Consider the following 27904-nt stretch of genomic DNA (forward strand, 5'->3'; position numbering starts at 1 on the left):
AACTATATGTATTTCTCTGAGTTTACATACAGTATACAGGTATTTGCAAAGCGCTTTGCTGTTCTCCCAATGAAAAACGAGCCATCCTTCAGGACTAGGCAGGGACATTTTGTTTAATTTGTGGCAAAAAAATGAAAGCGTACAGCCTTATTCAAAGTTATTTATTTGCTTCGATCATTGTGTTTTGCTGTGAAAATACCAAAAAAAAAAAAAATCTTGCAGAATTTTCCTTTTTTTAGCAGTGGGATTTTTGCGACAGATAAGTTAAAAAGTTTACTTCAGCATGTCTGTAGTTCAGTGTGGTATTTTGTTGTTTTAGGCTGCCTCTTTAAAGTGTTCCTATTTTACCCCTTTTACAATATGTATAAAAAGTCTTTAGTGTCTCAAGAATGTGTCTGTAAAGTTTCCACTCAAAATACCCATTAGATTATTTATTACACCCTGCTGAATATGAGAATTTTCAGAAGCAAGATTTAACGCCCATAAACCGGCACTCCTTGTTGTGTGTTTGTACTTAAGCGTCCTCGTATAGTTGTACTGACATCGGCTGTGGTGATTCCAGCGGTTATGAACTCCTAAGTATTTAACTGCCTTTATTACAAACATGCACTGTTTTAAAGACATATTAAACTTGTACATCTCATTCTTGAGCTACAGCTGATCACAGAGAGCTGAACAGATCTTTTAATCCTAGTTTCTTTGCAAATCCTGTTGTGTGGACATGTTTATACACGTTACTATGGCATACTACGGTCAATCAATTTACTGCGCAAGGAAAACCACACTCCTGTGGTACATTGCGGTGGGACTCAAAATCACTGGAATAAAGATCCTATTTTAACATCAGGAAATTTTAAAAGAGACTTGCTCTGCTTTTATAACCCCAATATGACTGCACACACACTATATCCACACACAGCTTCCAGAAGCTGATTTTGCAGGTGCCCTTTTTAAACATGTTCTGGTCTGTTCACTAGAATCAGCCCTGTCTGGCCAAACTCTAAAGAGTATTTGAAGCACTTTAGTGACTTTAAGAAGTACTTTATATGCTGAGATTAGCATAACAGAGATGAAACTAACTAACCTTTTCTGAATACCAGGTATACAGTAAGCACTATACACTCACCGGCCACTTTATTAGGTACACCTCAGTACTGGGTTGGACCCCCTTTTGCCTTCAGAACTGCCTTAATCCTGACATAGATAATCTAGTGACATAGTGACATAGATGAGCCTGTGCGGATTTTAGTTTCCTGTTCTTAGCTGACAGGACTGCTTCTGTAGCCCATCCACCTCAGGGTTGGACGTGTTGTGTGTTCAGATTTGCTCTTCTGCAGACCTCAGTTGTAGCGAGTGCTTATTTGAGTTACTGTTGCCTTTCTGTCAGCTAGAACCAGTCTGGCCATTCTCCTCTGACCTCTAGCATCAACAAGGCATTTCAGCCCACAGAACTGCCGCTCACTGGATATTATCTCTTTGTCGGACCATTCTCTGTAAACCCTAGAGATGGTTGTGCATGAAAATCCCAGTTGATCAGCAGTTTCTGAAATACTCAGCCCGTCTGGCACCAACAACCATGCCATGTTCAAGGTCACTTAAATCACCTTCCTTCCCCATTCTGATGCTCGGTTTAAACTGCAGAAAATCACCTTGACCATTTCTACATGCCTTAATGCATTGAGTTGCTGCAATGTAATTGACTGATTAGAAATGTGCGTTAACGAGCAGTTGGACAGGTGTACCTAATAAAGTGGCCAGTGAATGTATAGCAAGCACCATCTATTCAGAAGCTAAAGGGCATTTATGGAGTGCATCCACATATTTATTAGTTAATCGTAGTTGTTATAATGCTGTTTAGCAGAGCACAGGACATAACTTTTATTAATAATAATAATAATAATGCTAAAAAAGAAATTAAACAACATTTTTTTTATTAGACCCTCCCTTTTTCTTAAAGTATAAATGACTGCTCAATCAAGGAAGTATCTGCTTTTGGACATTTCTTTGAGGCAGTATGGGGCGGTGTGTGGCATCCCTCATTCTCTGTGAGTATCTGATTATCATTTAAATTACCACCATTTATGTTTTGTCCAAATGTTTAAAAGCTATTTATACAGAAATGACAACAAAACCATAAATCTAAAGAGGGCAAACATGTAAACTGCCATCTATCTGTTCTCCAGAGTCTAGACAGTACAGGAAATAAAACAAATACATAGTTATTTTATTTAAATTTTTGGCTAAAAACATATATTTTTGTAATGAAAAATGTAAGCATCAGCAAGATGTGCACTACCAAAAGTTTGGGATCATTGTTTTATTTATTTATTTATTTACTTATTTATTTATTTATTTAAAATCAAACAATCAGTTAAAACTTTGTGAAAGATTATATAAAAATGTACATAACTTAATATCGTTCATGATCATCATAACTCAAGTCCTCAATTGAACTGAATTGAATTTTATTTGACATATTTTAGACAATCTGTACAAAAATACAAGTATCCCATACATTTTGAAATAAACACTGTTGAGAATAAAACACAATAAAGCCCTGGGCTTGTTTACATTGCGGTTTTCGCTGTTATATAAAACAAAGTATGGCTATAAAATACAGATGATGCATAAAGCAAACAGTGTCAATGTCTAATGATCATTCAGAAATCAACATAATGCCAAGTTGCTGCTCTGTCAATCATTATCGGTACACAATTTTTTTTTTTCCTGCTTCACATTTTGTGCAAACCAGGATACTTTTCACTTTTAAAAGCTCAAAAAGAAAGTTCAAAGCATTATATTTATAGTATAAATATATTTTATCTTATTTCCACTCCTTAAGAAAAACAAATCATGAATACTTAAGAAACAAAAGATCATTAGTTTTGAATTCTCTTACTTTAAAATGTTAAGCAGCCCAGCAGTTTTTAACACTGATGAAATGCTTGTGCAGCAGATTATCTTATTGGAAATTATTTCCGAAGGGTCATGTGACGTTACAGACAGTTTAAAGATGCTGAAAGTAAGAAAAATATGTGGACCTTGATATGACAAGTATACTTTCACTGATGAAAAGAAATACCGGAAGGTGTAGCATGAGCTTTCTTGGACACTAAAGTCTGAAGCTGCGGTTTACTGTATTTTTAATAAATTTGACTGCACAAAGTCTATTCAGAATAGCTTTACAATACTGCCATCTAGAGATTATACAAGGGCCTGATGAGTGAGATGTGCAGTTAAAGGAAGAAGCTTTGCTTCCTGATGTTGTGCAATGCAATACAATACTGCACGACTCTGCTTTCTTTACATTTTGTTGCTTGAGCAGAAACAGTGTTGGAAACAGCTGATCTTAAGCTGATCTGGTTGAAAGGTATTGTTTGTAAGTGTAAGCCCACACGGTAAAAGAGAAATGACTCTGACTGAACTCTCCGAATGTGTATCTGAATAGAGAAAACAATGCTACTGTGGACTTGTTTGAAATTATTATCAAATAAAATCAACTTTGTTTCTTAAATATTAGTGCAACTTGAGTTTTAATTTCTTTCCAAAGGTAATTCCCAAAGAGATAGTTGACCTAAAAATGGAAATGACATGATTTATTCTCTGTCATGTGGTTTTAAACCTTTATGAGACTCTTCTTCTGTACACAAAGAAATATATATATATATATATATATATATATATATATATATATATATATATATATATATATATATATATATATATATATATATGTATGTGTATATGTATTTAAATATATATATATATATATATATATATATATATATATATATATATATATATATATATATATATATATATATTTAAATACATATACACATACATATACAACAAAAACAAACAAAAAAAACACCCAAAATGTTAAATGTATATTTTATAAAATTTTATATATATATATATATATATATATATATATATATATATATATATATATATATATATATATATATATATATATATATATATATATATATATATTCACATTGCGTCCTTAAAGTAACTAACACATTTAGATAACACTTTTTTTTTTTACGTGTGTGCATTTGGGTGGATTTTGGACAGCTTTTGAGCTGGAAAAAGTCAGCTATATCTGACAACACTGATGCTAAACATCTAACGATTCAGCTGCTCTTGCAGGTACAGATTCCCTTCTGAAGATGCATTTAAAATGAATCGTTAAATAAAACAAACCTAAACCCAAATTGCCCAATTAGTTAGTAACAGTTTATATAATGTGTTTGATTATTGCATTCACATACTGTTATAAATGCATAATTTCTGTTTTTTTTTTCTTCTTCTTTTTATGTTTAGTCTTTATCCTGTGTTTCAGCCAGTCTGGATGCACTCAAGGTAAGTGATGCCTTCATATCTCACAAACACTGAGCAACAAGCCTACAGACACTGAGGAAACATGTACTGAATGTGTCTGCTGGCTTTGGTTTCTGTCTGTAAATGCAGTGTGAATAATGACAACACACTCAACAACCACACATGATTGTTAATCAATCATATTTATGTATGTGTTCAGAAAAAGTAGTGGTAAAGGTAAGTCCAGATCAGAGTGTGTAAGAGACAGTCACTCTCACATGTGACATACAGACAGGAGGAAATATTCAGTGGACATACAGCTGATATATGGAGCTTAAAATATGCCAAAACAATCTGAATTTGAATTGTGTTAATTTGAATTAGGCGACATGGTGTCTCAGTGCTTAGCACTGCCACCTCACAGCAAACAGGTCACTGTCTCGAGTACGGGCTGAGTCAGTTGGCATCTCTGTGTGGAGTATGCATGTCCTCCCTGTGTTTGCATGGGTTTCCTCTAGGTGCTTCGGTTCCCCCCACAAGTCGCTATATGCGCTATGGGTGAATTGGGTAAGCTAAATTGTCCGTAGTGTATGTGTGTGAACGAGAGTGCATTAAAAAAGACATGAGCAATTTAAACTGTTTGGAATCATTAAAAGTCCAAGTAGATGTCTAAAATCTTTACACGCATTGGCCCAGAGACTGTTTAAAGGCATGTCACTGATGAGATCACGGATGTTTACTGTATGATGGCCTTAAACACCCAGCAGGCACAAGACGTCAACATGACGTCAGATTGATGTTGTACCCCAACGCCGTGGGGACGTTGCAATTCGTTTGGAAATGAAAATCGGGTTGACTTCAGAAGTCAACATCAGGGTGATGTCAATGTCCAACGTCCAACCTAAAATCAACCAAATATCAACGTCTTATGATGTTACAGCTTGAAGTTGTGTGGACGTTAACACTATGACATCTGCCAAACGTTGGATTTTGATTGCCATACCTGATGAGTAAATGTCAGTATTTGACTTCAACATGGCGTTGGTTTGACATTTTCACCTATGTCCAAACATAGTCACAAAACTGTGCTACAGACTATGCTACAGTCCAAAGACATGCGGCATAGGTGAATTGAATGAACTAAATTGACAGCAGTGTATGAGTGTGAATATGAATGAGAGTGTTGCTCAGTACTTTGTTGTGGCTGGAAGGGCATCCGCTGCATAAAACATATCCCAAAATAGTTGGTGGTTCATTCCGCTGTGGCAACATCTCAAGTAGAGATTTAGCTGAAATAAAATTAATGAATTTAGATATAGCAGTTTGGCTAAGATGTACTGATTTTGTCCAATGAATGCAAGTTATGCAACGCTATCGTTTACCCAATCTCCAACGGATCACTTTAGCACAAAATAAGTGATTTCAATTATATTTTATTCTTGTTGATTTTTGTTTTTGTGTGTGCTTTAGTTTTGAGCTTTATTTCAATTAACATGAACGTTTTAAATTTTAGGTAAAGACACCCCTGGACTCTGATATCATCTGGGCCGGCCCAAACATGCAAATTAACAAATAGATTAATCCATATCTGTATATTGGCTATCGGTAATCACAAATACTGGTGAATTAATCAGCATAGCAAAGTCATAACAGCACTTCATGTAGCTTATTACTCCTAAAATTCTGGCAAACAGATTCATAGTCCACAGCGCCGTAATGATCTCCAATGTGATGTGAACCAAAAGTCTTATGAAGGTTTAATTATGTAGAAGGTCTTTTTTAATAAGGTGTCAGCCTGCTGAATTCTGTAATGGCCAGAAGTCACAATATAGCAAAAGTAAAATCGATTCAAAGTAGATGAAATCTCAATAATCTGTCTATCATGTTACAGAAAACACTTGTTACATTTGTTTTCCATTTGCACCATTTGATCTGAGCTGTCTTTTCAGATATACCCATGTCACCGACTCCACTATCAATGTTATACGAGTCTACAACAATGTTACACAACTCCACAAGAATGTTAGACGAACCCACAACAATGCACAGAATGTTGCATGAACCCACAATGTTGCAGGACTCCACAAGAATGTTAGACGAACCCACAATGTTGCAGGACTCCACAATAATGTTGCACAGAATGTTGCATGAACCTACAACGTTGCAGGACTCCACAAGAATGTTGCATGAACCCACAACAATGTTACAAGAACCCACAATAATGTTGCACAGCACCAAAAGAATGTTAAACGAGCCCACAACAAAGTTACCCAACTCCACAACAATGTTACATGAGTCCACAACAATGTTAAACTACTCAAAGACATATCCAGGTTTGCTGAAATTAATTCAGATTCCATCAATTCTCATGTTTTTTACAGTTTATGACAGAAAATGTTAACTATAATGCTCTGTAAACTTTACAAAATATATCTTTTAACAGCGGTTTGAATTTGTTTTTTTTTTTCGTAGGTTTTCCCGTGCCTTTAATGACTGTGTCACCAGACAGTGCTGTATTTACTGGAGAGACAGTCAATCTGAAGTGTGTGATTGAGTCTGATCACAGTCACTGGACATATGAGTGGTATAAATACAGGGGATATAGTCACAAAGTGAAGTTACAGTCATCAGAACATCACACTGTAAACAGACACTCTCACTATCAGAGGAGCTGCTGAGTCTGATCAGGGTCAGTACGGGTGTAAAGGATTCAAATATGGAAGATCATCAAATTCAAGCTCTGTTAATCTCACAGTGAAAGGTAAATTGAATATTATAATCTTCATAATCTCTCCTTGTGATCACACATTTCAGCTGAATGTGGTTTGTTCAGAATTATGTGATGTGTCACTGATTACTGAATAAGTTGATTTATGGTTGTTTTATGTTTTAATTAAAATCTATTTTTGTAATAATAAGCAATTAAAACTGTAAGAACTAACATTGGCACATGACCTGCATGTTAAATTGGTGATAGTTTCCTTTTATTAGCTCAAAAATAAACTTCTATAAGAGAAATCTGGATTTTACTTGATATTTTAGGTAAATCTATGCATGTTATATAATACTAAAACCTTGATATGTATCCAGTATGTGTTAGTCTGAATAACATAGTTGAGAACCATTTTGTAACTGTACTGTGGTGTTAGTAACTGTAAGGTCCGTGTTTCGGGTTGCCGATGCAGTCATCGTATACAATACCAAAGTTGGCAACCCGGGGTTGTTACAGACTGTACCAAAAAAGCTGAGGACCGGGGGCGTGGTGAAATGACAGGAGTTTTCTGTGAGAAATAAAAGAGGAGGGGGTGGGGGGTGGATCTGAAATATGAGAGACTCCCAGGAAAAATGTGTGTGATTGTGTAACCTCGCCAGCCTTACACCACCAAACCCGCTTCAAGCTGGGATCGAACCGGCGACCTTCCGCATGGGAGTCTATTGCTCTAACAAGGAGGCTAAAGACCATGGCCTCTAATGCTGCGTTCACACCAGACCCGGAACACGTGGATAAATTGCGCTATTTGTGCATAAATAGCCACGTGAGCATTTGAGCTTACTCGCTTCATTCAAGCTTCAAATCCGCTTCATTCGCGTGTCAAATTCACTTCAGAACAGACGCGGAGTCGCGTGATGGGCAGGGCTTCTGTCTGCCCCGTGACTCTAGCTTCATTGCTAAATGGCTAACATGGATTTTATGAAGAAAATAACAGTGTTTATGTGCTCTATGAAGGCTGTAAAACAGCGATGATACGTTTAGGGCCGTGTCTGAGTCCACTACATCCTTTCAGAGGTGCATCCAGCTCTGTGAGCTCATAAACTCCTCCAGAAACTGAACCTGGCTGATGGAGGCTTTCAGCGGTGCTTCTGACTGAGCCCAGCCCAGTTTGATGAACTTCTTGTCGGTGTCGCCTGGAGGACTTCCCCTGGGACACCCACAACAGGCGATACGTCACAATCTCACCCCCACAAGAGCAAGCTCTTGTTTGGTTAACACGCGAAATGCGTGTTAAGCGCATCAAATTCGCAAATTGCTCAATTCGCGCTGTGCCATTCGCGCATATCGCACCATTCACACAATGCGTGTCATTCGCGCGTATCACGCCGCAGGATGTCTATTCGCGCATTTGCATTGACTTAACATGTAAATCACTCGCGCTTGACGCACGTTCCGCGTCTCGTGTGAACGCAGCATAATAACTGTAGCTAGAACACCTTTAGAGGTCAGAGCAGTAAGGATTGCCTGCACAGCACATACTAGCTAGCCTCCATTACGCTCACCCCCCTAAACCTCACTCCCATCCAGGTCACGGTACCAATGTAACCCCACTGGTCCTACCCCATTTAACCCACTCTGAGCTGGTATCGAACCGGCGACTTTCCGCATGGGAGTCTATTGCTCTAACAAGGAGGCCAAAGACCATGGCATCTGGTGACTGTCGCTAGAGCACCTTAAAGGTCAGAGGAGTGAGATTTACCTGCACAGCACTTACTAGCTGGCCTCCGTTATTCTAGCAGGTATGTCTATATGGCCCAGAATACAATGCGATCATGTCATCACAACAGTGTAGTTTGCAAGTGCTCAAGGAATTAGGGTTTGCTTTTGAACCCATTCAGATGCTTAGCAAGTAGTGGACACTTTTGTAGCTTATTCAATGATGTACATCTGAGGGAACAAGATGGAAGGAAGTTAGCGAGTGAAGGGCATAACAAATTGGACTGGAATGCAGCCTGTGTAGGCAAAGAGGCATATTGACTCATGTACTCACAAACTTTTCTAAAGGCACTTCCACTCAGGAGTACCGGACGATGTTTTAAAGTGCATTGCTCAAGTGAAGAAGGGAACCTTACATAGGGTGCTTCTCAATATCCTTCCTTGCTCCTCTGTCCACCGTCCTATATGAACCAGAAACCAATAGGGTATATGCACACCTAGGGCCCTATCATACACCCGACGCAGTGGGGCGCAAGACGCGGCGCAATAGTCTTTTGGTAGTTTCAGCTTGGCGCAAGAGTCATTTTGAGGCGTTGCGCTACGCTGTTTAAATAGCAAATGCATTAGCGCTCATATGTGCGCCCAAAGGCGTTCTGATCTAAACAGGAAGGCGTTCTGAAGCGGACCGCTAGCGCGTCGCTATTTTGAGAAACTATAATAGATTTTTCATTAGACCAAAACTAACTCGGTCTAAACTCCGGCGCAGAGTTGCGCCTCGCTTACACACTGCTTAATACGCACAAGAGAGCAATAGGCAAATATCTTTACATATGAAAAAATTTAATATTAAGGATATATATAGGATATAATAAGAATAGATATAGAATATAAATATAAAGGATTAAAATATTACAAAACATATTATTTTCTAGCCTACATAAATATGAAAAACAACTGCTTTTATGTCTTCTTCATCTCGGGAGGCTTTTTCAGTTCATTCATAACAATTTGCTTTTGTTTAATGTTATTATTATTAGCTGTATTATTTATTATATCCATATTTATATTTGTTTTGTTAAAAACAAGCTTAGATTTGCACACCTGTCAGGTTTAAGACCATATGTGGCATGGCGGGTGTTTTTGGAAATAACTCAGTATTTTGACCACACTTGGTTATTATTGTTCATTTATTCGTTTGCTAGAAATTAGAACTGAATTTAGAAATAGTTTTGAAACAAATCTTTGCGCTTAACAAACTAAATTAATTATTTATAGGCTAATTGATGTCTGTGCGTAAAGGTTTCCCTATCCAAGAGCGAAAGTGATAGTAGATCATTTATCTCTCATTCTCACGCAGTGTCACATCTGTCAGTGACCACCTGAGGGCGCTGTAGTTCAATGGACATTGAGTGAAACTACAGCGCCCAAAAAGACTACATTTCCATACATTCTTTCGTGCACACACCCGGTCTGTCATTTACACTGATTTCAACCACAGCTGTCTCCTATCTCCGTTGATTACCTGGACTATATATTCCACCATTCCACCTCTGTTTGTTACTGTGTTGTTTGCCTATCTTGTCAGCTCTGGTATGTTGTTATTGATCTCGCTCTTGTATGTTGTTATTGATCTCGCTCTTGTATCTTGCTTAAGTCTAGTTCGTGTTTAATCGGTTTTAGTTTCTTGTTTTGTTGTTTGTATGTTATTTTGTTACTTTGGATTTTGTTTACTGTTACCACTGTTATTTAATATTAAATCTGCACTTGGATCCACACCTTTTTTGTTCCTGTTTTGATCACGCTAACGTGACACGCAGTAGTTGCTCTGTTTAACAGTTTTCTGTTAAAAAAAACTGTTAACTGTTTGCTTGTGAAATGCTCAGTTTTTCCACTTAGACTTACTTTGCGTCCTGTAAATAGTGAATGCGCTCTTGGCGCGACGCAGCTGGGTCTTAAAGGTAATGGGAGATGAGACTCTAATTGGTTTATTCTCAAAACACACCTATAACTCATTAAGAAAATAAACTCAACCCTTTTAGACCATGCGCCTTGGCGCAAGGCAGATTTCCCATCCTTAAATTAGCAAAAACGCGTCCTGACACGCCCTGAAAGCGTTTGCGCCCTGCGTTTTACGCTCTGCGCATGGACTGTCAAAAATGTTTCTTCCCGTACTGGTAAACACAATTAATCTGACTATTTTCAATTTTAAAAGGTTCCTCATCGATGTTGTAATGTAATTAAAATACAACGAGTTAAATCGACTTCAGCATTCATTTAGTTGTTTAACTGTAAAACAAGATTAAAAGCCGTTTACACGTATGTGCCCATCAGGATCAGCAGGGGAGCGCAGAAACTCCATTGAAAATACAAATAAACTATATTTTAAGCGCATGATGGGGGAAAATGTAATTTAATGCAGTGCTTCTTGTCTAGTGTGAGACCTATTTTATATCGTATATCTATCAGGCAGTAAAGATTATTCATTTTTAAAGAAAACAGACCTTAAACGCAAAACAAAATTTTGTAACGGCATACAGTACACCGGAAGCGCTTGATTACTGCAGGTTACTGAATTACTAAAAATCCTTCCACATACTTCCGCATATACCCTATTGAACTCAGCCATCTTGAAGGACATCTCAGTCCTCTAATTGCATCGCTAAGATTGAGGAGAGAGGAGGCATAAGTGAGAATACACAGATGGATCTTTTTGCAGAGGTGCTGCTCTGTAAAAAAATCTGTTAATGAACGTATCCGTATTTTGTGATTTCACAAGTGTTTTTGTGTTTATTTCTGGTTGTGAATTGCATTATGGGATGTTGATCTCTGCTCTGTCATCTTTTGGTGTTAAAAATACAACTCAACAGTTTAACAAAGAGACTTTAATTGACATTAGAATAATTTAAATGAATATAATGTATACAAAATAATAAAGTGAGAAATAAGTCTGTAAAATATTATTATTAAAATATTACAAGGCTTTTTGTAGCGTAATATACAACACCAACCCAGATATAACACTTTAAACTATTAAAAATGTTAATAAGTCAACTTTTCAATGTTATTTTTAAAGTTGTTGAAAGAACAATCAAGGTTTTTTATGCTATTCAAAAGCATAAATAAATGGGGGAAAACATGAGAATGAGAACACAAGGGGACACAAGATCACTTAAGATCGCATATTGAGAAACAGCCATTGTAACCACATACATCTGTTATAATGTCTTGTAATTCATGCTTACTGTGATGGTTGGGTTTTTCCACAGCTCTACCTACACCAACAGTGACTGTGACACCAGACAGTGCTGTGTTCCTTGGAGAGACAGTCAAGCTGAGGTGTGTGATTGAGTCTGATCACAGTAACTGGATATATGAGTGGTATAAAGACAGCCCAAACAGCAGAGTAATGTTAAACACATCATATCATCACAATGTAACCGGAGACACTCTCACTATCAGAGGAGCTGACTGGTCTGATCAGAGTCAGTACTGGTGTAGAGGACTCGTATATGGAAGATCGGTCTCATCAAATTCAAGCTCTGTTAATCTCACAGTGAAAGGTGAGTTCAATAATATTGTCTTCATATACAGTGTGTAATCACATATTCCAGTGGTTTTGTTCAGAATGAGCTTTATGCATAGTGTTTTTTAAGCCTCCGATAAACTCCTGGAGAAAGGTTGATGTGACTTTTTTTCAACTTTATAAGGTTCATTACAGGGGTGTAGATTTAGGGTGGACGGTGGGGACGTGTCCCCTCCAATATTCACCAACTACTGAAATGTCCCCACCAATAATTTAATTCAATTTAATTATTTAATTTAATTAAAACAATTTGTCAGAAAAACTACAGCCTGTGCTCCATCTTTTAATAATACTATGAGACATGTTTAATTTGTACGAAAAATAAACAAAAGTCTTCATGAAACTCTCTCTTTATCAGTTAATAAACATTATTTTAAAATGACACTTTCAGGCCTGTAGCCAGCTTATTGAAAGGAGGGATTTGATTTCTGAAAAAAACTGAACTTTTTTGCAGTTATTCACCTGATTAATTGTTCATTCTGTTTAATTGAGGTATAAATATTACATTTTTAGTGACATATTAAGAACTATTTTTTGCTGGATAATCTTGTTGGATGGTTATTATAACTACACTTTTTGATGTACCAAAAATATGTCCTACCATTTTGTCAAATTGCTTTATTTACACATTTAAACTAAGTTTTATTACAGTTTTATAAATAATAAAAATACTTTGAATTAGAAATTAGAAATTTAAATTCTTAGAATAAAGAAATGAAGAGTTCAGATTTTTCTCAGCCTCTTATATATTTATGTTCAGTTATTTCACATTAAAGACAATAAAAATTAATGTATTTGTCACTATAAAAGTTAAATCACTGAGTCCACACACAGGAGTTGGAGAAAAATGCAATTTTTAGAAGAAAATATTAAATAGCATTTAAAGGTTTTTGCATCTAAACACTTCAAATATGAAAATATACTTATTTTTAAAATACATTTTTTTATCATCTGTTAAATCTGTTTCAACTTGATTTAAATTAAAAACTGAAGCCTTTAGGCAAATAACAAACTGGCCAGCGCATTCAACCTTCCTCAGTGACAATTTGGCAATTTGAATAATAAGATAAATTCAAACATTATAATAATAATCCATCTTTTGTTCTTTCAACCACCTGACCCCCTTTGGCTACGCGCATGACTATTTATTTTAACTTAATAAGTTGTAAGAAGAGAGGATTAGGCTACTTAATAATACATTTTAATAGCAGTTAAATAATAAATAGCAATAATCAACTAATATATATATATATATATATATATATATATATATATATATATATATATATATATATATATATATATATATATATATATATATATATATATATATATATATATATATATATATATATATGTATATATATATATATATATATATGTATATATATGTATATATATATATATATATATATGTATATATATGTATATATATGTATATATATGTATATATATGTATATATATGTATATATATATATGTATATATATGTATATATATATATGTATATATATATATATATATATGTATATATATGTATATATATATATATATATATGTATATATATGTATATATATATATATATATATATGTATATATATGTATATATATATATATATATGTATATATATGTATATATATATATATATATATATATGTAATGTGTATTTATAAAGTGCTTTCATCATGGATGACCATACACCCAAAGCACTTTACAATCATGTGCTTGGTCTCTCCACACCTCCACCAGTGTGCAGCATACACCATTTAACTTATTTATTAATTGGTTCTGTTTACAACGTGTAAGACAATAATGACGTTTGTTTTTATTCACAGACCCTCTCAGAGCTACAATGACTGTGACACCAGCCGATGCTGTATTCACTGGAGAGACAGTCAATCTGAAGTGTGTGATTGAGTCTGATCACCGTGACTGGACATATGAGTGGTATACAATCAGGGGATATGGTTACGAAGTGATGTTACCCGGTGAACACGGAGACATTCTCACTATCAGATGGGCTACTGAGTATTATCAGGGTCAGTACTGGTGTAGAGGACTCATTTATGGAAGATCAGTCTCATCAAATTCAAGCTTTGTTAATCTCACCGTGAAAGGTGAGTTAAAAATGATTATCTCATCATTATTATAGATCTGATCAGGCTAATTTTTGGGTGCGATTATTTGTTTATTTTCTACCAGCCAGGAACATCCACTTCATTTTCCTTGACAGCGTTTCAATGTAGCAATATCTTCCCTGTCACTTGGCTCTACCGTAATATGCAGTGTATGAGTGGCCAAAGATCTTCAGCTCTAATGCACTTGCAAACTTTTCTTTCTTTGTTCCCTCTGGGGAATCCCCATGCCATTTTGAAGTTTGTTCCACTTATTTAAGTGAACAAGGGAAGCTTACATGGGCATACCATTTTGACAGAGGTAGGAAGTTGGCTTCATATGTCCACTACAGCAGCTATATGTCCCAAAATTCAACGCTACTGTGACGTCACAACAGTTTAGTTCCCAAGTGCTCAAGGGTTCAGGGCAGGGGTGCTCAACCTTGGGTGTTACTTTCCTGTAGAGTTCAGCTCCAGCCCTGATCAAACACACCTGAACCAATTAAATAAAAAGTGACGTGTCACTTGAGAATTAAAGGCAGCTGTGTTTGATATGTATTGAAACTGAAATCTGCTGGAAGGTAGATCTCCAGGATCAGGGTTGGTCACCCCTGGTTTAGGGCATCCCATGTGAACCCATTCAGATGCTCCGCTGGAAGTGGACACTTTAATCTGATCATAACCAATCTGATTGGATTTGTTTGGTTTTGTAAACCCAAAACTTAAATTTTCCAACATTGTAAGTTGACAGAGCAGAGATCAAGGTCCTATAATGCGATTCATAATCATAAATAACCTGAAATCAATTGTTAATTGTGAAATGGTTTATTAACATTAACAATAATTGTTCATTAACATAAAGTGAAGTTTATCAACTAATTTTGAGAGGATCACAGGATTTCTTGCCTTGATTATCTTCGTCTTGAAGAATACCCTCTTCCACCCCAATTCCTTCCTCTTTTCCTAGTGGTTAGTATAGTACTAACATATAGTACGAAATTTATGTGCCGAGGTTACATGTTCTCCCTGTGCTCGCTTGGGTTTCCTCCGGGTTCCTTGGTTTCCTCCCACTGTACAAAGAAATGCGACATAAGTAAATTGACTAAACCAAATTGGCATCATAGATGAGCTCTTAGTCAGCAGTGTATCTCTTCAAAGCAATCCCTAATTTGTCATTAGCCATAAATAAGCCAGGGAATTCTCAAGATCTAAGCTCAAACTCCACTCCCTGCAAACACAAGGAGCCCCGGGCTCGATGATCATCTAAACTCAAGGCTCTCTCCCAGGACAGCATGCCAAACATGCTTTATAATTAATCATCAGCTAAGTGTGAATGCTCTAAATTATTTATTTTAGATTTTTGTGCAGTGCAGATGCTACGGTTTAACCAGTACCAAATGAGTCAGCATAACTATTCCACACTTATTATAAAGATGACCAATTATAACTGTTTTTACATCCACATTTATATTAACAGCAAACTTGGGTACTAAAGGACAAAAACATTGGTCACTTATTTAAAAAATGTCTCAGTTATCATGTTTGACTCAGCCTACAAGAGCCTTCCTAAAGGAATCATTCACAGATGCTGATCTGCACCTTAATTATCAACTGCAATGCACATCATTTTAGTTTTTAGGGGCATACAGATATTATTTATTTATTTATTTATTTATTTATTTATTTGTTTGTTTGTATTATTTACTTTGTTTCTGTCTTCCTCCTCAGCTTTACCCAGATCTACAGTGACTGTGACACCAGCCAGTGCTGTATTCACTGGAGAGACAGTCAATCTGAAGTGTGTGATTGAGTCTTACAGTGACTGGACATATGAGTGGTATAAAGACAGAAACAGTGTAAAGTTACAGTCTGATGGTCGTTACACTGTAAACAGAGACACTCTCACTATCAGAGGAGCTGCTGAGTCTGATCAGGGTCAGTACCAGTGTAAAGGACAGAGATCTGGAAGACCAAACTCATCACAATCAAGCTCTGCTGTTTCTCTCTCAGTGATGGGTGAGTTGAATATTATTATTTTTCCCACACTCAAATATCACACATCCAGCAGACAGAATGTAGTTTTTTCAGAATTAAGTGATGTCTTACTGCTTAGTGAATGCACCACAGTATTTAATGTGCTCTGGCTGTTTTAATATTGTTTTAATACCTTTTAGTAATAATAAACAAGATTTAGCATTGTTGTCACACAGCCTGTATAATAATTTGGTGATTAGACTTCAGATATTTGCTTGAAAAACAAATGTCAATTAGAGAATTTAGCTTTTTATTCAATGGCATTACACGTTTCTCTAGAATACTCTGTTCCGATTGGTTTTATTCCAAGGTATGTATGTTATTTCAAGATATCAGCTGCTGGAGCTAATAACAAAGGCTCTTCTGTGTACTATGAATCGTCTTAACCATTGGTGAATACATTCACGTTTCTATACATACATCAACGAGAATTTTTATATTCTTGTCTGCTATCCTGCTGTTTTTGAAGTTTTGGCATCCTCTTGTGACTGAATATTACTTAGGTTAGTGTACGCTCCATTCAGCTGTTTTGATGAAGCATCAAGTGTGAGTGATGTTATGTCAATGCAAAGACACAATTAGATATCCTTTGGCATTATTTGTGTAAATGAGGATGCGCGAGTGATGCAATAAAGCGAGTTGAGCAAACAGCATGGCATACATTAAGAGTTTCAGGTATTTGACACATTTAAGGTGTGATTGTGTGAATTGCTTGAGTTGAAAATCTAAACTTTGGCGGACATTTGCGCTGCGTTAACCAATCAGGAGCATCCTCTAGTAGGGGGAGTGATTATGATGTAGCACCTGTTGTTGATCTCCTGAGGAGAAACAGCTGTTCAAACTGGGCTCAGCCCCACTGAAAGTACAGCTGAAAGTGCTCGTCATCCAGGAACGGCTTCTAGTGGAGCTGATAAACTCGCAAAGCTGGGTGCACCTCTGAAGGATCTGATGCTTAAATTATGCTTAAAGCACATAAAGCCAAGCTACTCTCTCAATAAAATCCATGTTAGCCATTTAGCAATGAAACTAAAGTCACCAGGCATAAAGAAGCCCTGCCTATGACGTGAATCCGCAACTATTGGGAAGTGAATTTTACACATGGAGTAAACTAAAAATGTTCAATCATCTAATCTTGCGAAAATAGCATGATTTATTTGTCCAAGCCATGTTTGGTGTGAATTATACAACAATGCTAAACTTGTTGGGTAAAAAATAAATAGGAAGGTTTCTGGTTATGGTTAGGTGTAGGAAAGCATTTATTGTGCCAATAAGGCAGCATTTATGTGATAAATACTCTCATTTACACTCAGTATGTAATTATAGCATACTTTAATGTGGCCTCAATACTGAAATGCTAATGTGTGGCAATATTTCCACCAAGAATCTAAACACACTTACACCACATATAATTGTGTTTGTTTGTTTGTTTGTTTGTTTGTTTGTTTGTTTGTTTGTTTGTTTGTTTTTGATGGTGTGAATGTATCACTTTTTGCAACCAATGTTGGTTTTTAGAAATTCTCGAGATATTTTACTTACAATGACATTTTGAGTTGTTTTCATCAATATGTCCTCGTGTGTATTAATGCAGAGAGACCAAAGCCTGTAGTGAAGGTGAGTCCAGATGAGCAAGTGTTCATTGGAGAGAGAGTCACTCTCACATGTGACATACAGACAGGAGGACACATTCAGTGGGTCAAATACTGCTGGTTTAAAAATGGAGACACTCACAATCCACACAGAACAACATCAGCAGCAGGGTTGAGTTTCAGAGCTGATTCTGTGTCTGTCAGTGGTCAATACAGCTGTAGAGGAGAGAGATCAGACTCACAGAGATCAGACATCAGTGATGCTGTTACACTGAGCGCATCAGGTGAGGCTTCACATTTAAATAACTACAATCATGTAATATCTGTTTGTCTGTGCATGTTGAATCTGATAGTGCTGTGCATTATTAGGTGTGAAGTGATTTATATTTAGTTGTGAAGAGTTCAGAACTAAAATAAAAATAACCTTGAGGGATGTTTCATTGAAAACGTCAAAGAGAATACTGTGACTTACAGATAATAGTGAATGAGTTAGGTCTTCAGACAGCCTGTTGAAGTTCTGTATAGATGTACAAACTTTACAAAACATAGTATTTTACTTTAATAAAGAGCTGTTTGAGTCACTTAATGTTTCTGTCTTTCTCCTCAGCTTTACCCAGATCTTCAGTGACTGTGACACCAGATAGTCCTGTATTCACTGGCGAGACAGTCAAGCTGAAGTGTGTGATTGAGTCTGATCACAGTGACTGGACATATGAGTGGTATAATGACTCAATCAATGTAAAGTTACAGTCTGATGATCATTACACTGTAAACAGAGACACACTCACTATCACTAAAGCTGCTGAGTCTGATCAGGGTCAGTACAGGTGTAAAGGACTCATCAGATCATTCTTAACACAATCATCTGCTGTTTCTCTCTCAGTAAGGGGTAAGTTGAATGTTATTGTCTTCCCGAACTCAAAAATCACACATCCAGCAGTTTGTTTTTGTTCAAAATTAGGTGCTGTCACACTGCTTACTCATTATGTCACTGTATTTAATGTGTTCTGGCTGTTTCCATATTTGTGTTTGTAAATCATTTTGTAAGAAGCCATTAAATCATTTGGTGATTAGAGTCCAGTTACTAGCTGGAAAAATAAATTCCTATAAGAGAAATCTGCTTTACATTTAATGTCATTACACAGCTCTCTTGTACTTGGTCAAAAACGACTGTGGTCAATATTATTAGCCCCCTTTAGAATGACTTTTTTTTTTTCGATTGGCTACAAAACAAACCACTGTTGTCCAATGACTAGCCTAAATATAAATTAAGCTAACTTTCCTAGTTCACCTAGTTAAGCCTTTCAAGTGCATTTGAATACTAGTTTCTTGCGAAATAGCTTGTAAAATAGTATGTACTGGCAGTTCAATCTGCTGTGGCGACCCCTAATAAATGAGAGACTAAGCGTTAGAAAAGGAATAAATGAATATTATGTACTGTCATCATGGCAAAGACAAAAGAAATGTTGCACCTTGCTGTGCTTCACGCATCTTGTGCAATCTGCGTATAGGCCATATGCAACATAGACTCAGTCTAAAAACGTAGCCATACAGACGTTTCTGGAGACCGCGAATTATGTAGCCAGAGGCACGTATGGCTGCATTTAATTTTTTTTAAATGAACACTAAGGGGCGGTTTGACGCCATTCCTTTTCGCGCTAACCAGCTGACCGCTTACCTCCATGTGGACGGCATTCCGGCTGCAACCAGTTTGTCCGTTAGCTCGACATGTACATCTGCGGACTTGTGACGCAGAGAGAGGAGTTGACCACGACAATGGGGTTTGAGTCTGGTGAAGAACGAATCCAGGAAGAAAATAAAACAAAAACAGAATCTAAAAAATAAAATAAACAAGTAAATAACAGGGTGACAATGTATCTGAAAACGTGGTAAAAAATCAGACGAGGGCTTTTCTTTTTCTGGATGGCTTTTGAAACGTGTTGGTTGAGTTTAGGGAAGTGGGAGGGTGGGTCAGTCGATCGTTCACTCAGTCAGTCAAAAAGTCAGTCAACAGCGGCCTCTAGTGGGTTTACACAAGAACAGCAGGCACATTTGAGATCTCGAAAAGCGTACACAACGGCCTCTCCTGGATTTGTTAAAACAAAAACTGCAGAAAAACATGTTGCCGGGACGTATTTCGCGGTCTCCAGAAATGTCTGTAGAGGTATGTTTTCAGAATGAGCCTGGGTTGGCCATATCGGTACTGTGGCAACAGATTCATCAACTTTTATTGATTTAGGCAAGTTATTCCAGCAGGAAACAGTAAAGGTGAAAGTCTAAAAGGTATTGGGTTGATGATCCAATGGTTGCTTTGTGGACAAATTGTATTTATGGCTAAATGTGATAGATGTAAACATTAAATTAACCTTATGATAACAGAGTCCTTTACTCACAGCAGAGGGCCTTTGTGTATGTATGGGAGCCATTTGAGTCACTTTGTTTCTGTCTTCCTTCTCAGCTATACCCATACCTACAGTGACTGTGACACCAGACAGTGCTGTATTCACTGGAGAGACAGTCAATCTGAAGTGTGTGATTGAGTCTGATCATAGCGACTGGACATATGAGTGGTATAAAGATAGGAACAGTGTAAAGTTACAGTCTGATGGTCATTACACTGTAAACAGAGACACTCTCACTATCAGAGGAGCTGCTGAGTCTGATCAGGGTCAGTACTGGTGTAGAGGACTCATAGATGGAAGATCAGTCTCAACTCAATCATCTGCTGCTTCTTTCTTAGTGAAAGGTGAGTTTAATATATATTTTCCTCCTAAACTCAATCTACTACATGTACTCTATGTATAATCACACATCCAATCGCAAGCCATTCACATGTTTTTTTTTTTTTTTTTTTTTTTTCAAAAGAGCCAACAGTGGCAGAAAGCTTTATTTCACTTCTCACATGGATAGTCTTCCAACAGATTTAGCACCAGCTACCTGTGTTTTTATCCTCTGAAGAGCAATCCTTTTTTAATATGTCAGGATTGAATCTATTCTTGTTTTTATGCAGACTTAAAACCAAAGGCTAAACTCAGATCAGATCCTGCAGGAGCTGCACTGACTGGAAACACAGTGACTTTGACCTGTAACACTTCGTCTACCGGATGGGACTTCTACTGGTACAAAAACACACTCGACTCTGAGATAAAGATGACAAGAACACACTCCTACAGCATGAAGATTGATTCAGTGTCTGATGGAGGCCAGTACTGGTGTAGAGCTGGAAGAGGAGAACCAGTCTATTACACACAATACAGTGATGAACTGACACTCAATGTTACAGGTGAGAGAAAACACAGTGTGATTCAGTATATCTGTACATCTACAGCACTTCTACAACTCTCAATCAAGACTAAACACAATAAACTGCAGCCATATGTACCCACAACACATATTTCTTGGTTCTCAAAACTGTAGCCCTAGGCACATTTTCCTAATGAGCCTGTACCTAAAATTCTGAATTAAAACTAAACACTAAACTGTTTGTACAGAAAGTCCTAAAGCTGTGGTGACGGCATGGCCAGATGAACATGTGTTCAAAGGGGAAACAGTCACTCTCAGATGTGATATAAAGTGGAGAGGACACACAGAGTGGACATACAGATGGCAAATAGAGCAAACAGACCAAGATAACCACTACAACCAGTATAACCAACATAAAAACACTGTGAGCCGGTGCTCAGCACAAGAGTTGAAGATCAGCCGTGTTGAGGTCTTTCAAAGTGGTAAATACAGCTGTACAGGACAGATGAACACTCAGATCTCTCAGCGCAGTGATGCTGTTGCTCTGACTGTGTCTTCAGGTGAGTGTGTGTGTGTGTGTGTGTTCAGTATTATCAGAGTCTGTATCTGCTCCTCTATGGCTCTGTAACTCCTCATGTTTGGTTCAGATGAAGCTCAGGCAGCAGTGCGAGTGTCTCCACAGCCGTGGCTCACTGAAGGACACTCGGTGACTCTGATCTGTGAGGTTCCAGGCTCCTCTACAGGCTGGACGTTCAGCTGGTTCAGAGATGCTGATCATCTGTCAGACAGCAGCAGAGGAGCTGGAGGCTCTTACACTCTCAGTCCTGCTGCTCTACAGCACACAGGAGTTTATACCTGCAGAGCAGAGAGAGGAGAACCAGCCTATTCCTCACAGAACAGCAGCGCACAGCCACTGTGGGTCACTGGTGAGGGAAATCAGCTTTCAGCAGCTGTCAGAGCTGTTGTTGATCTCGAATGTGCCAGTAGGTTTATGTCAGTGACAGCAGCAGTATATTTGTCTGCGTTTGCTCTCTGTCTCAGGTGTTTCTGCTTCAGTGCGTCTGGTGCTCAGGCCCAGCAGAAGTCAACACTTCTCCTCTGACTCTCTCTCTCTGAGCTGTGACTCTGCTGGATGGACAGTGAGAAGATACACACACACAAACACACAAGATTGTTCAGCACAAACAGGATCTACATGTGGAATCCAGTCTCTCAGCACATCTGACACTGGAGTTTACTGGTGTGAGTCTGAATCTGGAGAGAAACGCCATCCTCTGAACATCACTGTACATGGTGAGTCCTGTTACTGAGATCACAGCATACACACACATTAACATTCCTATACCATTGTCTTCTGTACAGCCAATCACAGGCTGACGTATTAACCTGATTATTATTTTGTCATTGGTTAAAAATCTGACTACAACTAAAATGAATTTATAACTGTTGTATGTGAGGCTCAAGAAGGTTATACATTCATGATACTGTTGATATGAATAGTTTACTCATATTTTGAGACTAAACAGATGTGTGTTGTGTTGTGTTGTGTTGTGTTGTGTTGTGTTGTGCTGTGCTGTGCTGTGCTGTGTTGTGTTGTGCTGTGTTGTGTTGTGTTGTGTTGTGTTGTGTAGATGGTGCTGTGATTCTGGAGAGTTCTGCTGATCCTGTGATTGAGGGAGAAACTCTGACTCTACACTGTTTACATCGATCTACAAACTCCTCCATCCTCACAGCTGATTTCTATAAAGACGGATCACTGATCCAGAATCAGACAGGAGAGATGAGGATCCCTACTGTCTCAAAGTCTGATGAGGGTTTCTACTACTGTAAAACAGAGAGAGGAGAGTCGCCGCACAGCTGGATCTCAGTCAGAGGTGAGACTCACTGCAGTTCTGAAACTCTCACTGAATTTTCCTCATCTGTTTATTGTATAAGACACTTGATTATTGGCTCTTTGTTGTCAGTGTATTATTTTAATCTCCTACGTGTCTTTAATATAGAGCTATATTGTTCAGGGATGTGTTTGTGTTTCTATTTTCAGCATCAGATTCACCTGCTCAGATTTCTGCCTGTAAGATTGTCGTTTTTCTTCTGGCTGTTTGTCCGTATCTGTCAGCGACAGTCGTGCTGCTCTACAAAATCTACAAAGCGAGAGGTAAAACTTCTGTCTGATCCGTCTCTCAAACTCTGATTTCTCCAAACAGAACATAAGTGTTTTGTTTATTTTACAGTTCAATCTTCTGAAGAGGAAAGTCAGAGTAGAGGATTAAACTTCAGTCTTCATAACATGTTTAACATCTAAAGATTTTGAACATCGATCTTTAATATTGTTATTCCTGCAACACTTTAATTACCTTATGTATCATTTATTTGTTAATAATGTTCTGTAAAGTGTTTTAAAATGTGTATTTTTATTCAATGTTAGGTGTAATCTCAACTGAAAAAGTAGTTCCTCACTCTTAAACTCCACTTTTTCTCATCGCTCTTTCAAAAATCAACTACATTCTCACAGCTCTTCCAGTGAGAGCGGTTGAGCTCAAGTGTGTCAAATTAAAAACAAATGTGAAGCGTCTTAAGAGGGGCGGGGCATGTCAGACACTAGAGCATTTGATTGGTCTGAAGATTTGATGAGAAACTGAAGTATGAGGTGACGTCAAAAAATTAGTTGATCTGTTAAGGCAAAAGCGACTAAGTGCAAGCTTTGTACGTTGATTTCAGGTTTACATTTTCTAATTGTGAATTGTGTCCTAGTTTTCTATTACAGTAGAACATCTAAAATACATTATTTTAATTGCACAGGACCTTTAGGTATTGCATTTCATTGAGTATATTTTAATAGTGTTTTCCTCTTTTTAAAGGCTGTGTGTATTTTGCAGGGCTGGATTTGATTCAGTCGAATTTAAATGTACAAATCTTGTCAGTATTTGACTTATACTCAAATCATATGTCTGCCTACGTAAAAAAAAAATTCACACATGGAACGTAGCATTGATGCACACGAAAACAAGGATTTTATTTGAACAGAAAATACATTTTTATATATCATACTTATTAAAATATTTATTTATTAAACAAAAATAAATCGTTTTAGACAGAATAAAGCCATAAAGTGCAGAGCAAATGAGCAAAAGGCCCAAAGAGCAGGTATCAAGGTGTATTTAAAACATGAATCAAAAATAGTTTGGTAGATGACACTGAGCGATCAATAAATGTGTATGTGTGTGAATGCAGGAGCGTACAGGTGTTTTTCAGTACTGGGTTGCAGCTGGAAGGGCTTAAATCTAGTTTTCTACTGGATGAAGTATTAAGTATCATTGTTAGGTAAGATATCAAAAAGTGTATTAAAGAGGAATATAGCTATAAGTCCTAACATTGTATTTTATTTGTAAATAATAGCAGTGGGGTGAGACAGTGGCGCAGTAGGTAATGCTGTCACCTCACAGCAAGAAGGTCACTGGTTCGAACCTCGGATCAGTTAGCGTTTCTGTGTGGAGTTTGCATGTTCTCCCTGCCTTCGCGTGGGTTTCCTCCGGGTGCTCCAGTTTCCCCTACAGTCCAAAGATATGTGGTACAGATGAATTGGGAAGGCTAAATTGTCCATAGTGTGTGTGTGGATGTTTCCCAGAGATGGGTTGCAGCTGGAAAGGCATCTGCTGCAATAAATCTTGCTGAATAAGTTGGTGTTTCATTCCGCTGTGGCGACCCCGGATTAATAAAGGGACTAAGCCGACAAGAAAATTAAATGAAATAATAGCAGTGCTAATTTAGTCGATGAAATATGGGTGAAAATGTTCATTGCCTATAGCTTGACAGGTCATCTGTTCTTTCAAGAGTTCACACTTAACTGATGATTGCTTATAAAGCTTGTTTGGCATGCTGTCTCAGGAGAGAGCCCTGAGCTCATAAGATGCTCGAACCCGGGGCTCCCTCCAGTGTGCAAGGCGAGAGAGGAGTTTGAGCTAAGGTAGATCTCAAAACTTCTCTGCTGTAGAAGCTAATGAACAGAAAGTGGTTGCTCTTAAAAGAAAAATACTTACTATTAGCATGTCTAAGGTGCCGATTTGGATAGTCAATAAACTTAAGTTGCATGTTTTTAGACGGTGAGAGGAACTCGGGGGAAACCCACGTGAGCACGGGGAGAACGTGTAAGATCTGCACAGAAATGTTGGCTGGCTTGATAATTACCAGAACCTGTGACGTTCTTGCTGTGAGGCAACAGTGCTAACCACTGGGTAGCAGTGCCACCCATCTAGGAAAGAAGTATGGGTAAAAGGGGGGATTCTTCAAAACAAAGATGGCTGTTATATGAAACTTAGGGTATTTATAGTGGCTTAGGAATCGTCTGATTGGTGAATCATGAATTGGCTAACGCATGACCAGCTGTGTTCCATCATAAGCATGTGATCCTCTCGAAATAAATAGACTTCACTTAATGTGACTGAAAACTATGTGCACTTTGATCCCCATCTAATATATGAACACCAGATTATTGTTGACAGAAAGTTATGAAACTAAAATGTAGCCAAAATATAAAAGCTATCCAACATAGCTTTTGTTAAACTGCTGCATTAAGTGCTTTATTCAACAGATAAGCAGATTGAAGCGTTACTATTTGCATAGCTTACCTCTCAAGCTGTTTATTTTCGATTACATTAATATTGATAATAGAACTATTGTACTGTGTAAGTAAAAGAAAGAAAAGTCTTCTGAGAATCTTATTGGTTAAAACCAACACAATCTCACAGCAATTCGTAACTTTTTGATTTAGTGGCTAATTCGTTTGAATTCGTACAATTTTGTACGATTTGCTCATCCCCTAATGACGGTTGGGTTTAGGGGTGGGGTTAGGTGCCACGCCTCCTTTTTAAATTCATACATTTTCAGATGACTGAGCCCATACGAATTAGCCACTAAACTGCCAAAACGTAAAATACTTACGATTTCTTGTGAGATCCGGCTGGTTAAAACACCCATTTTCAGTGCGAGTTGTTGTGAGATATGACATGAGCTGTTGACTTAACCGCATCTTCCATCATATTTTACAAAAGCAATAATGACACTTGTAATAATTCAGAATTAATTTATCAAATCTATTATCTATATATTGTAAATGATCTAAAACCCTGTTGCCTTTAAATACTCCCGTCGATCATACATCACAGAAAGTAAAACAAATCTCTTACAGGTTTATTCACATGCATGAAAAATTCTTAATAAAAGCTTTATTTCCAGGTCATTGTTTTATTTAGAGCATTATGCCAACAGGCTATATATTAAGGAAATAGGATAAAAGTTCAACGAAATCAGACATTGAGGAGCACTTATGTAATCTAGATGGCATGATCCTCGTTTCATAATTTTCTTCTGTGAATATGCCAGAGATTGGCAGTCAAATCAGGCTCTTCCTAACAATGCATTAAATCTTTAACTATTCGGGGTCAGCCCAAGTGTTATGTTATGTCTGTTTTTATCCAGTAGTGAATTATTTTATTTATCTTTGTATATTTCTGATTTTTTTTTTTTTTTGGACACCCGTTTCTTTTTCTATTGTTTACTTGAGTAATTACTAATCAAAGGTTTTTATTTTTGTTGAAATGAACATAAGTGTGTAATAAATATATTATTGATTTGCTTCATGTCTGTGTTATCATTTGTTAACCATCATCTAATGCAAGAAGAGTGTAAGAAAGCTTCAGCTAATGAACTGATATATTTCAACTTTCTGTAATGTTTTAGAGAACTTCATGCGAATCCATTTCAAGCTACTGAAGGTTTTTCACAAGACTGTTAAACTAGCATGTATGTTACAACCCCTGGGCAGTCTAGGGAAGTGGGGTTGCACAATTGATCAAGGATTTGGTTCAAACAAACTCTCAAAGTAAATGTTACTCAAAGTAATGACCACATACAAGAATTGCTGTGCAAATAATGTGATTTTTTTACAAGTGGTGATAAGTGAAGCAGTGAGTGAGCTATTTACAATTCACAACCAAAACAAAACATAAATTAGAAAGCAAAGAAACAATCAAAAACAAACAGTCTTACTAATATCAAATCCCCGCTAATCTAGTATAATAAACAACAATGTAAAAAAAAAAAAAATCTTCAACGCCCAAGACGTCTTACCTAAACTACACTATCCACTTAACCAAAAATGCACGGGTTGGCGCTGACCCCCTTCCTATAGTGTATCTCTAGACCAGTGGTTCGCAAACTGTGGTACGTGGGCTTCCTTTTAGTGGTAAGCGAAGGAATGAAATATGTCATGCACAAGCTATATATATTTTAAAATGTATCAAAAATTATTTATATAATGCGCCATATGTGATATATAGCCTATATTTCTGAGGTAATCTGCCACATTTTTTTCTTTTCGTTGTAGTTGCTTTACTGGGCCTACTACGCTACTGTATTTCAATGCTGCTCATTTTGGTGGTACTTGGAGAGATAAACTTTTTCTGAGGTGGTCTTTGATGTAAAAATTTTGAGAACTACTGCTCTAGACAGTTGAACTCCTATGTGTTGAAATGTATGTCACGTGACCTATTTACCTACCAGTCTTTCTACCAAACCTCTTTAAGGAAA

The 27904-nt window shown here is 37.1% G+C and overlaps 1 protein-coding gene across 2 annotated transcripts; it reads left to right on the forward strand.

The window, feature by feature from the left end:
* Positions 1 to 14183: 14183 nt before the first annotated feature.
* On the forward strand, positions 14184 to 26954 carry LOC570739 (Fc receptor-like protein 5). Of its 2 annotated transcripts, XM_073907957.1 has the most exons (12): positions 14184 to 14459; positions 16185 to 16472; positions 18079 to 18360; positions 18684 to 18965; positions 20535 to 20822; positions 21087 to 21359; positions 21568 to 21879; positions 21967 to 22245; positions 22361 to 22612; positions 22951 to 23193; positions 23361 to 23474; positions 23551 to 26954. In XM_073907957.1, the coding sequence occupies exons 1-12, from the start codon at positions 14195 to 14197 to the stop codon at positions 23619 to 23621; spliced, it is 2949 nt and encodes a 982-aa protein (XP_073764058.1). In that variant the 5' UTR covers positions 14184 to 14194; the 3' UTR covers positions 23622 to 26954. The 2 variants fall into 2 exon arrangements, with proteins under 2 accessions (XP_073764058.1, XP_073764059.1); XM_073907958.1 differs by lacking the exons at positions 14184 to 14459; positions 18079 to 18360; positions 18684 to 18965; positions 20535 to 20822 and having other exon boundaries at positions 16300 to 16472; positions 23551 to 24368.
* Positions 26955 to 27904: the final 950 nt, after the last annotated feature.

The sequence above is a fragment of the Danio rerio genome, chromosome 7 (genome assembly GCF_049306965.1).
Source record: "Danio rerio strain Tuebingen ecotype United States chromosome 7, GRCz12tu, whole genome shotgun sequence".
In the NCBI taxonomy this organism is placed as follows: domain Eukaryota; kingdom Metazoa; phylum Chordata; class Actinopteri; order Cypriniformes; family Danionidae; genus Danio; species Danio rerio.